This window comes from Haplochromis burtoni, unplaced genomic scaffold (assembly GCF_018398535.1).
Source record: "Haplochromis burtoni strain Fernald_Lab_line unplaced genomic scaffold, NCSU_Asbu1 Contig_513, whole genome shotgun sequence".
NCBI classification, from domain to species: Eukaryota; Metazoa; Chordata; class Actinopteri; order Cichliformes; family Cichlidae; genus Haplochromis; species Haplochromis burtoni.
Genome location: NW_024582874.1, coordinates 223,202 through 236,147, shown reverse-complemented (window position 1 = coordinate 236,147; position 12,946 = coordinate 223,202). Strand labels below are relative to the sequence as shown.

At 43.8% G+C, this 12,946-nt stretch overlaps 1 protein-coding gene across 2 annotated transcripts in view; it reads left to right on the top strand.

The window, feature by feature from the left end:
- Positions 1–12,946, top strand: part of LOC102293066 (potassium voltage-gated channel subfamily H member 2) — a 123,103-nt gene that overhangs the window by 74,988 nt on the left and 35,169 nt on the right. The window contains exon 1 of one of the 2 annotated variants that reach the window (XM_005947246.3): positions 1,184–3,169. The exons of the other annotated variant lie outside the window; for it this stretch is intronic. Within the exon in view, the coding sequence (XP_005947308.1) occupies positions 2,966–3,169 (204 nt within the window). The 5' untranslated portion in view covers positions 1,184–2,965. Of the gene's footprint in view, positions 1–1,183; positions 3,170–12,946 lie in introns of those variants that run through there. 2 annotated transcript variants of the gene reach the window in all.

Below are 12,946 nucleotides of genomic sequence, written 5' to 3'. Positions count from 1 at the left end.
AAAAAGGCTTTGTTTTCCTTGGTGTTAATGAGATTATTGAACTTTGCTGAATTTCATGAAACTTAGTGGAGAGGTGGACTAAAGTCAGAACTTTGAATTTTGATGTAAATCTAGGTTATAGTCTTTCAAACTGTGAAACGGTGCTTTGACCTTAGAGGAGGATGTGCAGTGAGTACCACCAGGAAGTGCATCCATGGAAATCCAGCTTGGATTAATTTGCACTAAAGCACAAAGAGACTTGCAGTCAGTCCTCATTTATCTACATAGAGTTACTATTACTAAACTAATGCTAATGTGGCTAGCACTACTAGACTAAGTGTTAGCCACATTAGTTGGCTAACACTTAGTTAGCGAACTGTCCTGCTAGGGGTGGCTGTGGCTCAGAGGTAGAGCAGGTCCTCTACTGATTGGAAGGTTGGTGGTTCAGTCAACCTTCCAATCAGATGTTCGATCCATGGCACCCCCAGCCTACATGCCAAATATCCTTAGGCAAGTTAATAACCCCAAGTTGTTCTCCGATGCATTTATCGGATTATGAATGTGTGTGAACGTTAGCTGGAAAGTTGCTTTCAGAACTGCACATGATTATTTGTAGCTAGCAGGGTGTTAATGCTACCATCAAGTCTAACAGGCTGCAGTCTATGAACTAACTTCATCAACGCCAGCTAACAATGTTTGCTCAGTGGCAGTACATCGAATATATACTGAAGAGACACATAACCCAGGTAGCTACCACATATAAAACAAGCTAGCTGCAGTAGGCTAACGTTAGTTTTTTAAAAAGAATTTACTTCCAGATGTTTCTTTAGTCTTTTAACATTGAGAGCAGCTCGGTTGCTGCAAACAGAGTTTGCATTGGGTCAGATTTCATCCCTTTCTTCTTTGAATATGAAGTGGTGTCAGAGTTTCCAAGTAAGAAATGCGTTCCTGCACTGCTGGCTCTGTTGTGCTGGCTCTGGGTGCATTGTGTAACTGACACCACCAACATTAGAGTCTGCTATTGTGTGTTTTGTTTGGGTTTCCGGCAGTGTGTTACAAAAATTAGAGAGGGGATAGTCTAACATATGAAACAGGAAAAGACCGCCGTGTAATCCATTTATTTCAACAAAGTAACTGTATTCTAATTATCACCTATTTAAACGGTAACTGTAACAGAATACAGTTACTCATATTTTGTATTTTAAATACGTAACGCTGGTACATGTACTCCGTTACTCCCCAACACTGACCATTTATAAGAATCAGTCCATTTACTGTTGACATAATACAGTAATCTGCATGGTCTGTAGTTCCTCAGCTGTAGAGAAAGCATGAAGACTCTTTTTCTTTTTTGGTTGGTTTGCCAGCAGTACCAACTCGCTGATAGTCGGCTTGTACAGAAAATAACAAATTTGCTACCTTGCACAAAGATTTTAGAATTATTTTATGGCACTGAGTCTTGTTGAGCACAACATTGTGTTCATTTTGTAAGTTGTAGTCTTAATTATTGTAGTGGAGCATGGTAAGCTCCTTGGACTCATCAAAACAAGAGACGGCAGAGGCCAAAATGCTGAGTCTTCACAAACCAATGGGTGACTTCACTCAGGCTGCTGCGCACATATTTATATGTGTTTCACTTGAGTTTGAGAATTTGAGAGTTAGCTAACATGTTAGCTAAATTAGCTAAATTAAAAGGTAGACTGTTGTTTGGTTAATGTCTTGCCAAGCCAACCAATAGATGGCCACTGTGAAAATGTTACATGCTAAAGGAAGTTTAGGGTACAAATACTGACAAACCTAATTTGTACATCGTGTCCCTTTGTGACTGTATTTGTGTCTGTGTTGCGGTTTGGGCCCCGGGTGCGTCTCCATAATAAGTTTTGGGCAACACGTGCTCTTCATCATTTATTGTGTTAGGTTATGGTCAGCGTCTTCTCCATGAAATTGTTGCATTTCACGGTTTGTAGTAGTCTTCCACTAGATTACATAATATTTGAAGGTGAGTCTCAGTGTGTGTGCGTGGGGGTGGGGGGCAACATAACCTATGACAAAATACCAGTACTTCTAACACTGCGTCTTTATACTGCATGCATATTTATGTCATTTTTTTCCCATGCTCTCTCTCTCTCTCTCACTACCCTGTGTGTATCTCTCTCTCCCACAACTCCTTCTTCTCTGATTATCCTCAGCACAGCATCTCGTATCTTTTGTGCGGAAGGTTTTTTTCCTCTCTCAGCGAAACACCTCCTGGAACACGTATTTTCCAGCTCTGTTTCCCTCGCTTCCTTCTCTCTGCCGCTCTGTTTCAGAGTAGTAGTAATACCAGCAGCAGCTGAACAGCATCGTGGGTCCATCTACAACTGATAGAAACCGACTCTCCTGTTGCCATCCTCCATCTCTCTCCTTTTCTCTCCTCCTTCTCCCCTGTTGCATGCTGATTTATTCAAAGATTGCGAGGAGTTGACAGCCAGACACCCGTCAAGAGGAATGCTGCAGAAGTGGAGGACAGTGGAAGAAACTCATTGAGATGTAGTAAGACAAAGGACAGAGTGATGCCGGCAGTAGATTAACAGGGAACCGTTGGGCAGCTGAGGACTGATCTGAGCCTTGCAGAGGGAAAGCAGAGCAGAAAGCGAGCTGGGGTTCAGTTGCATCAGGGTGGAAGCTGTTGAATAGCTGCATGTGACGCCCTCCGTTCTTGAGCCCGAGGGAAAAGGCTCCTATGAGCGAAGAGGATAAGCTGTACCCAGGAAGCAGGGGAATGGCATGATCTCCTCTCTTTCATGTGACTTCTGACATCATCTCGAGGCATGAGACTTAGTCCATGCCATGCTACTCCTTGTGGACTGCCTCTGAACAGTGACATCCTTGTCATCCCAACACTACGTAAGGAAGTCACAGAGTTGGTTCATACTGCAGGCAGTCACGGAAACCCAGGGGGCTGCCCTGACCCTGACCCCTCTGCGGTGAGCTGCCGTTGAGGACCATGGTCCTGCCGTTGCTGCTGAAGCTCCTTAACGTCTTCCTGCGCCAGTCGACTCTCACCAAAACTGCTGCCACGAAACACTGCCACCGCCCGTCCTGCTGCCCGTCTGCTCTGATGCCGCGCCCGCCCGGCCTGCCACTCTCTTGCCGCCGCGGGTGGGAGGCGAAAGAGCACCCACGACGTCTGCCCACCGAAGGAAGAGAGGTGAGGGGGGACGCCTGAGTTATCCAAGGAAAGGGTGATTATGCCATTGGTCTAGAACAGAGAAAAAAAGGGCAGCTTAAGACTAAGTGAGAGTGAGGAAGAGCAGCTAGACTAGGCTGGACTCGATATTCCACTTTTTCAGATTTAAGTTTGTAACTGGAACAAAAATATTCACATGACTGGCAGCTAGCATTGGATCAGAGCCATTTCAAGTTGTTGAGTTTGTACATCAACGTGAATGTTAATGTAGTTAGAACATTTGCTAACACCACAAAACAAGGCTGGATTCTGTCGCACTGACCTTTTAAATTTCACACTCTCTTCTCTTGGCGGTGTAGATTCACATGAGCCCATCTGTCTAGTTTGTTGCAAAAGAGACATTGTAGCAAAATCTCACCAGAAGACAATCAGCAAAGCTTTAAAGGATTTTGTAAAGTAGCTAATCCACAATATGTTCCTGGAAATGGTGCAAAGGGAACATTTGACAGTTGGCTCTTCCGTTGCTCGAGTGTTTGTATCAGTCCCTTCGTGTTGCTGTTGGTTTGTTCTTTGGCGTGCGGTGTCTTTAGGCTAAACAGAGTCACTGTTTATCATGTCAGCTTAACCAGTTTAACATCAGAGTCTCAATAAATACTGAAGTCAGTGGCCTTCAACTAATGTTTCTAATGAAAAGAGATTTTTCGTGCAAAAGTCAAGTGAACTGATGTCTGCAGAATTTGTTGCATAAATGCTGATGATAAATTCTGCTGTACTAACTGTCCTGAGTGGACACCAATCACAATAGCAAACCAGAGAATTATGGAAAGAAAAACAAACTTTATCTTCAAAGAACTGGGGTTTATATTTCTGACCTTGAGCTCTGACATTCTCATTCAGATTGTAAGGTAGCTTTTTCCTTTAGTGGTGCAAACAGATGTAGAGTGTCTTTTACGTGCGGTTAAAAACGTCAAAACCAGAGATAAGAATTTAATATTTAAAGCCAAAATTATGGATTTGGAATCTGTGAAAAGTTTTCTTTTTTAAAAAAAATGTGCTATTTTACTTTTGGGATTATTTTTGTACAGGACAAACATCTGTGACACACTATGCTTGTGGATTAATGTTATTAGCCTGTTAGCATCGATGCACCTGTTGTTGGCACAGCCTACAGTGTGGTAGGTACATGCATCCTCCCTGAGGACAGAATTCGATGGTCTGCTCCTTTAAATTTCCTAACAATGAAGAGCTGCAATGATTCTTGCAAAGAGCCACACTGATAGACAGCTCTTTGTGTTGCTGGCTATTGTCAGCCAACTGCATTTCAATAGTGGGTCTAACACGTTCTGTGGCGTGTACAGCAGCAGAGGAGCAACTGATTTCTGCTTTGCTAATGTTGGAATGACCTTCCCTTGTAGTTATGGCAGGTAGTTTCATTTTAGAAAAACAGACACACTTAAAAAAACACACAAACAAACAAAAAAGAAAAGAAAAAGCAACAAAGAGACTAAACGTGTCCCACATACAGATGTAGCTTCTCCCCGTGATGTCCATTTTGGCTCATATGAAGGTAGAGAATGTGGATCCTTTTTCACGTGAACCTCATTTCATGTACTCTGCTGTGTTATTTGCCTTATGAATAAAGGCCTCTGAAACAGTGTAGCTGAACCCCCTTGCATGCACTTTGTTTAATGATCACTGTTTGTACAACCAGCTAAAGCTCACCAACCAAGCTAGCAGCCTGTTAAATCTAATACAGGGCATGTGCCATTCATGCTAGCTGTATGCTACGCTTAGCTCAGAGAGAGGAGACATACATACACAGACACAGAAATATAAACAACATGCTGAGGTTAGCTTCCTGTCTCTCCAGTGCATCCAGTAGGCACAGATCAACGGTCAAACAAGCAGCACATTTGCCTCGACTCTGCAGAGCGTGTAGTCGTGATGCAGACTGGCAGTCAGATATCCAATTTTGGCTCAGTCTTTTTCTCTTTCTCGCTTTCTCTCTTCCTCCTACACAGCTTTCAGACAGGCCCTGTTTGACACCTGAAAGCACCCTTAGTTTTAAACGTACCTGCTGCCACTGTTAAAAAGTTATGCAAGAGTTTGGCTAAGCCAGAAATAGGACACGACAGTGGATCTGCATTACATAAAAAAATGTTTTGAAGCAATTATAAAGAAAATCCACCCTCACAAATGTACAGTTTCTTTGACCATACATGGGTGTCCCCTCAGCTGTGCCAGCAGCTTTTAACTGGAAGCTGTTTCCGTGCTATCGTTCTTTGATGCTGCTGCACTTCTCATAAAGTATGTGCCAGTTACATAAACACTGCGAGTGTTTAAGCATTGTTGAGTTTAACTTGCATTATAAACAGTCTGATTTATTTATGACACAAAGTGTTGCAGACTGCATTCATTCCTGATACAGCTGAACAACCTGACAACCTCAGGCCGCCTAAAAGAAGCTTGTTCATAATGTTGACAGGCAGGTGAATCTCCTCTCAGTGGGTACAAAACACTCGGATCAGTTAGAGATGTTTAGCTCTCCATGTTTTTGGGGAGTAACTCGACCGACTAGCTGAGGAAGTGACAAGCTAACAGGAAGTGACTAATAGCAAACAAGGATCTACGTTATTTTATGAATCCTGAATTTAAACACATTACCTGCATCTTTTTCTCCCTCACAATGATAATCGCGATGAATACTTTGCCTCTTTTGGGTCTCAGTGCAATCCTTCCTGTTTTGGCTTCTGTCGCAGCTTTTCCGTCGTGCTTTCGTCGCCCCAAAAACACGCCTGTTGTCGGGGTTTTTGTGATACGGGGTTTTTTATGCAACTTTGGTTGTTTTGTGTGCTTTTGTGATGATTTTCTATTTACTGGTGTTTTCTTAAGTTGCAGTGCATGTGACCTCTCAGGGCCACAGTGTAGCTTGTAGTATGTAACAGTGTAACATTTTTAAAACTGTAACATTTATATTTGAAATCAAATGGCCAAAATTGTGTTAATTTTTCATACGGGTGGATTTAGTTTGTTAAAGAAAACTTTGAGAAGCTTTTGTGTTCAGAGCTGCGCTGCTATCCAGTTGTTAAGTGATGACGTGACGAATCCTACTTCCGGGTCTAAAGTAGTCTGCGTTTAATATGGCTTTTGTGTTGTTAATATGTTTAATGTTTTGTATTTTCTTCTATTTGATCTCAAAAAGCTCCTAAAACAGTCAGTGATCACTGTTGACCTCCTCGGCTTTTATTACCGCTAATCATTTATTTAAGCTCAGTTTTTAAAACCTTAGGATGTAACTACAGCCCAACCCATGCAGCAGTATATGAATGACTAACCTCGTATTGTGGATGGATTATCTCAGTTGTTCTCCTGGCTGAAGTTTGGTCCTTTTACAGCATCCTGCCATGCGATTACATTTGTTCCTGACCACCGAGAACACTCACGTTAACTTTTATCGAGTGGAAAAAAAGTTAGCTTGTTTATATTATGCTAACATAGCTGTGTCGCTAGCGGTCACGTAGCACATCATTATATACCAGCTAGCCCAACTTCAGTAACCCTACAAACGTCACTGCTGTTTAGTTTCCTGTCTTCATTTATGCTGGAAGTGATAACAGAGCTGTACGTTTGAATTTGTTTCCAAAACCCCGCAGTCAGGACATGCTATATTGTATTTAGATAGAAGCTAGCGAGCTAACTCCCTGCTAACTTCTAACTCCGTTAAATGTCATAAATTCTGTTTTCATGGATGTTAAACTCAGTTGTTACACCTGGTAGAGCAGAATGCTGATCATTTTATTAAAGATGAAAGACTTTAGACAGTTTTTAACTCTCAGTAATGCCACAGTGATCGTTTGATATATGGACCTGCAGCAGAGTTTAGGCCCAGACACGACTAGTGACGTCAGACTGAACAACCGGATAGAAACAGGAGGTGCAGTGAGTGTCAAATACTGCTGATATTAACCACTACATGAAACTACTATTGAAATTCTTCCCACAAATAAGAAAAAGCGAAGCTTGGAGGCAGGAAGCAAGAAGTGCAAGTGTGGCGCTCCTTTACTCTCACACGCTGTAATGTTGTACTGTACAACATGCCTGAAGCAAAGAGCCGCTATACTCATCTGAAGTGCGTCTCGCACACTGGACAATCCCACAATCCAGTGTTGCCCTTCAAAATCCTGGAGGTCCGCTGGAGAACAACAAGCAGGCGTCTGTTGGTGTTTGTTGCCTGCTTGAGCATTTTGTTCGTTTTGTTCCCACACATGTTTTTGTATTTTCGAGTTGTGCGTGTGCATGTGAGGAGCTTAGCCTTCACCAAAGTGGAGGTGTTGAAAATGACGAGCAAAGCATCAGGGGGAAAAATCACACTCATATCTCCTCTGTGTGTTTTTCTTGGCTCGGCTCAGCATGGCTCAGCTTGGCTGGGATTAAGAAACCTTCTGAGAAGGCTTAATATGCACCCCCACCCCTGTCACCCAACGGTGGGGGAGATGTATTTTTTGGTGAGAAGTGAGAGGAAGAGGATGGCGGAGGAGAGGAGGAGGAAGGAAGTGATTCTGGGCATCGCTGGGATGAGGAAATGCACCAATTTCCCACGAGGAAGAATCATTTGAATATTGCAGTCTTGTAAATCTATATTCTACTCTTTTGTTTTTGGGGTGTGGGGGGCTCTGCCTGGAGCTCAGCTACCTTCAACCAGATGATTGATCGCACCAGCAGGTTTGTCTCTGTGAGCTGATGACAGGATGAGGTTTGAATCCACCCTGCTCGCTCTCTCTCTTTATTGAACTGTTTTTCAGAATTCCTAAAATGTGATCCCAGCATAGATATTTGTCCTGGGTACACTGGTAAACATTAGTTGGTCTGTGTCAAAAGATGCAGTATATCGAACATCAACACGGCAGTTTGCTTAATATGGTCCTCCTGTCTCGAAAACAGGTCTGACCGATCAGGGCATGGGAATCTGGGATATATCCTGTGGTGTGTGGCACCAGGACACTGGCAGCTGACCTTTAGGATACTGTGGGTTGATCGGGCTTGTTCCGGCACTTCTCTTATGTCTGATCTGATTACTAGCCGGGGAGCTTGTTGTCCAAGTCGGTGCTCCCGTTTCCCCCATGTTCTTTGCATGGTCTTTTCTCAGAAGGTCTCTGGTATCAAGGAATCTCATTCTAATGGGGTCGTGGAGAAACTATGTTTCAGTGGGTGTGACACGTATAAGCAAGTTGGCAGCACGTTTTACTGTAATGAGACGATCAGTGTCGTCGTCACCGAGTCGAATGTTGTGGTTGGTGTGCGTGTGAAACATGAAACAGTCTCTATTAGTTCTCTGTAGTTCTGAAACTGTGAAGTAGATTTCTCAACACTAAGATGACTCATCCCGCTGCCACATTCAAAGCACACCATCTCGTGATTTTGTTAAACTAACTGCCGCCACACAGACCTGCTTAGTTTAAGATCGATGTTCACAGCTCGCCAAAAGCACAGTTTATGTTCCCTGGATAAATTAAAAGCAGTCAGACCAATGATAAATACAGCAGAGTTATCCTGATGTTAATATATCACAATGAAGAGTTTGGCTTATTTAAGCTTTGGGAGGCTGCCTGTGCTTTACATTGATGCAACTTGAAAACAGCTGAAATGCCAAGTCAAGAGCAGGCCTGGAAATATTAGAAGAATCATCAGTATCAGTGTCAGTCACTTAGGTCAAGTCCTCCTATTTAAAGGGGACCTATTTTGCTCATTTACAGCTCTGTATGTCAGGTTTAGCTGTGCAGCAAGCGGTTGGAGACTCGGGACAAAGGAGCAGGACATAAAGTGAGCCTTTAATGCTGATTTTACTGAGTAATAAACTAATTTCAAAACACCGGGGAATCCAAACATCCAGAAGTCCAGGAGTCACGCAGAGGACACACAGCTGAGAGGGACAACACAAAGACAAGGGCAGACAACAAGACAAGACTAGGAGGAAACACGCCAGAACAAATCAGGAATAACGAGATACAGGAAGCAGAACTCAATATAAAGCAAAGAACACCGAGACAGGAAACACAGAGAAGGTGAAACAGTCCCTGCAAACACAAACAACTTCAACATCATTCTAATTGTTAAATCATCAACAAGAAATCAAACCTGAAAGTCCCAAACTCAGGATGTAGGACCGAAGCCCTGCACTGTTTTTATTCTGGTTGAAAATAATTAGTAATGATCTTATACTGGGCCACTGTGCAGCCTCTCAGTTCAGTCCAGACATCAGACCTGTGCCTTTAAGACTGCCATCACTTTCTTCTGATTGGCTGCCACTCACAAACAGACGGTTTGTGCTCATGGAGCGATGAGAGGGCTTATTAAGCACAAACTGTCATTCGCTGCTTTACTTGCTCTGCTACTTTTTAAGATGAAAGCATGCAGACTATTTATCGGACACATACAAAGAACTCGATTCTGCTTCAGTAACAGCGTGAGACACATCCACGTGTCTGCTACTGTAACTGTGCTGTTCTACAAAAACCACACAGGCACAAAATTAGATAAGCAGATTTTAATGTAGCTCAAAATATTTCCCCACCTGCTTTATTCAGTTTCATACATAGCAGTGCATCACCTGCTTGTAGTCTTTCAGAAGGGTGGGATTTCCCCGTCACACGTATTCCTGCATCCACACTGCGTGCTGGGTAAATATGTGAATCTGTGTTTGAAGGTGTTTCTGGAATATCACTGACTTGGATAATAATCTATGGATGAGGGTAGTGATTAGTGAAGTAATGGGCTGTGAGACAAAGGGACGATCCCACAGGACCAAACGTGCCTCAGCGCAGCTGCTCGTGCTGAAAATTACGTCACAGGTGATCCGTTTTTCTCTTGATACTACAGCAGACTACAGTGTATACTCTCTCAGTGGAAACAGTAAACACTCGACTACGTCCACGCAAGCACCCTCACACGCGCCGATTTCTGTGTGTGTGTGTGTTGCCATGCGTGAACGGGTGATCTTTTTGCTGTGAACATGTGAGCTCGGGTCTTCACACACACTCGGTGATTCAGTGTGATAGCTGTGCATATGCAGAACAGTTGTGGTCCTCCAACACACAACTGCTGGCTCGAGCAGCGCTAATGTAGACAGCGAGCCCATCCATCCATGCAGAGCAGTGGACCGAAACTTTGTGCATCGCCAGCCCTGCTTCGCTCTTTGACCTCTTGGTGGGATGACGGCAAACAAGGTCACTTTACAGTCAGTGTCTCATAATCCAGCAGGCGCTATGTTCTGTAGTGTATATTCTCTAAAGTACCCTACAAGCAGGGAACAGAGAAGAGCACAGACTGAAAAACTAGATTAGTGTTTTGTTATTGTTATCACATCGAACTTTAGCTGTGTGTCAAATTTCCCTTTCTGCTGACATGAGAAGTGTGCAAGAAAGTCATACAAGTATACAACTCACATTTTTCCTCCGGGTAAGTGCAGGAACGTGTATTTGATGGGCAAACGCCCATCGAGGTTTCCTCTGCAGCCATAACAGACACAAATCAAATGCTTCGTGCACACATAATGGAGAAGGCCAGGATGAAAGACAAAGGAGGCCTCGCTGATATCACACTGCTGATATCAAGTTAATCAAACTACCAGCAAGCATGAAAAATTCTGCACAGTTCAAGGATCCCTCAGCCAGCCCACATCAGCTGACACCCGTCCGTTTGACACATCTCATACAGGGTATGCTGGGCCTCTTTAACAGCCCACCTCCACCCAAGCTCTTTCTCCATCTATAATTGTTCTATTTGGATTCATATTTCTGAGAATACGCAAAACTTTCAATAGTAAGAACAGAAGAGCATGTGATGTCCAAAGATGATGTCCTGTAATAAGCTTTATACTAGATGTATAAACTTACATGGACTATAGCACAGGTCTTCCAGTATGTGCTTTTGTGGCTTCACGCACTAGCATCTTTTGTTCGAGTGGCCTGATTGCATAGTTTGAATCTAATGCTAGCTGGCATCCTCAGATCACATGCAGCTCCCTTTAAAGGCACATGAAGACTCATCAGTACTGCACAACGTGTGCGCTGCAGTCACTGTTGGATATTTAGTCTTTTGTGAACAGAATATCAAGCTCGCCATTTGTTTATTTATTATTTTGAATTCCTGCAAACCTGGCTAATATGGCAACAATGTCTCCCAGAAGGCGGTGGGGGTTTGGAGGGGAGGTGGGGTGTCTCTTGTGGATTTCTGCTTTCCTCAACTCCGACTAAATCCCCTCATGGCATGGGTTCTTGTCAAACTGCAGTTTCTGGACACCCCCATCCCCATATCTGTAGTTTGAATAGCTGTAGATAAAAGCAGATTCTCAAACAGACACACACACAGTCGAGAGATTAAAAACCTAAGCTCAGAGTACACTCTGAAGTCTCCTTGTGTCATAGATTAACACTGAAGGCTTGTGCGTTTGTGTGTGTGCAGAGCATATGTCAGCAACCCCACAGCAGTTGCTTGTGTGGCTGTTTCATTGCAGCATTTATATTTCAAGTCCCTTCTGAGGCAGAGGGAGCTGAAGACGAATAGAAGGGGAGGCAGGAAGGGAGGCTGAGAAAGATCAAGACAAAGGGTAAAAAGAGAGACAAAAATGAGACGATGACGGAGATACGGGGAGAGAAAGAGAGAAACAAAGATATCCGAGGGAGAGGCAGCAACAAACCTAAGAGCTGATGGTGTTGATGAATTTTGTTGCAAAAGGCTGCAGTTAGAAAGAGGAGGAGGAAGAAGGAGGGAGAAAGATTGAGGCTGAAGAAATCTACTCCTTTGTTATGTCTTAGTGGGAAATGTCAAAGCTGGAGAGAAAAAGGTCAAGAAGGAAGCCAACCTGTCAGCAGGCAGATATCAAACACACACAGATGCCCTCATACCATTCAAATCATACTCACACTATATGGGTATAAATACATACATGCGCACCTACAGACATGCAGGTTGCTTAGATAGATGGTATGTGTTAAATGGATGGAATAATCCAAGGTTTCCTTATGAAAGACCTCTGATGAGACACTCATCCATGGTGGAAGCCCTTTTTGATTGCACAGATACAACACGACAAACGTGACATACGCTCATCAGGCATAACATTATGACCACCTAACATCATGCTGGAGGCCGTGGCCCTGAGCTCGACCCCTGCAGTAGTATCTGCACCAAGATGTTAGCAACAGATCCTTTAAATCCTGTAAGTTGTGAGGTGGGGTCTCCATGGATCGGAGCTGTTTGTCCAGCACATTCCACAGATGCTCGATTGGACTGAGATCTGGGGAATTTGGAGTCAGCACCTCAAATTTGTGCTCCTCAAACCATTCCTGAATCACGTTTGCATTTAAGGTAAATGATCCTGCTGGAAAAGGCCACAGCCGTCAGGGAATACTGTTTCCATGAGAGGGTGTACATGGTCTGCAACAATGCTTAGATGGCAGGAACCAAGGTTTCCCGGCAGGACATGGTCCGAAGCATCACACTGCCTTGCCTTCTTCCCATAGTGCATCCTGGTGTCAGAGGTTCCCCTGGTGAGCAGTGGCTTGGTCTGAATCGTCAGACCAGGGCTCCTTCTTCCATTGCTCTGTGGTCCAGTAGCTCACGAGCCTACTGTTGGTGCTTTCTGCAGTGGACAGGGGTCATCATGGACACCCTGACCGGTCTGCAGCTAGCCAACTGTAATGCATTTGCTCTGACACCTTCCTAGCAGAACCATCATTAACCTTTTCAGCAATCTGAGCTACAGTAGCCTGTCTGCTGGACTGGACCACACCATCCACG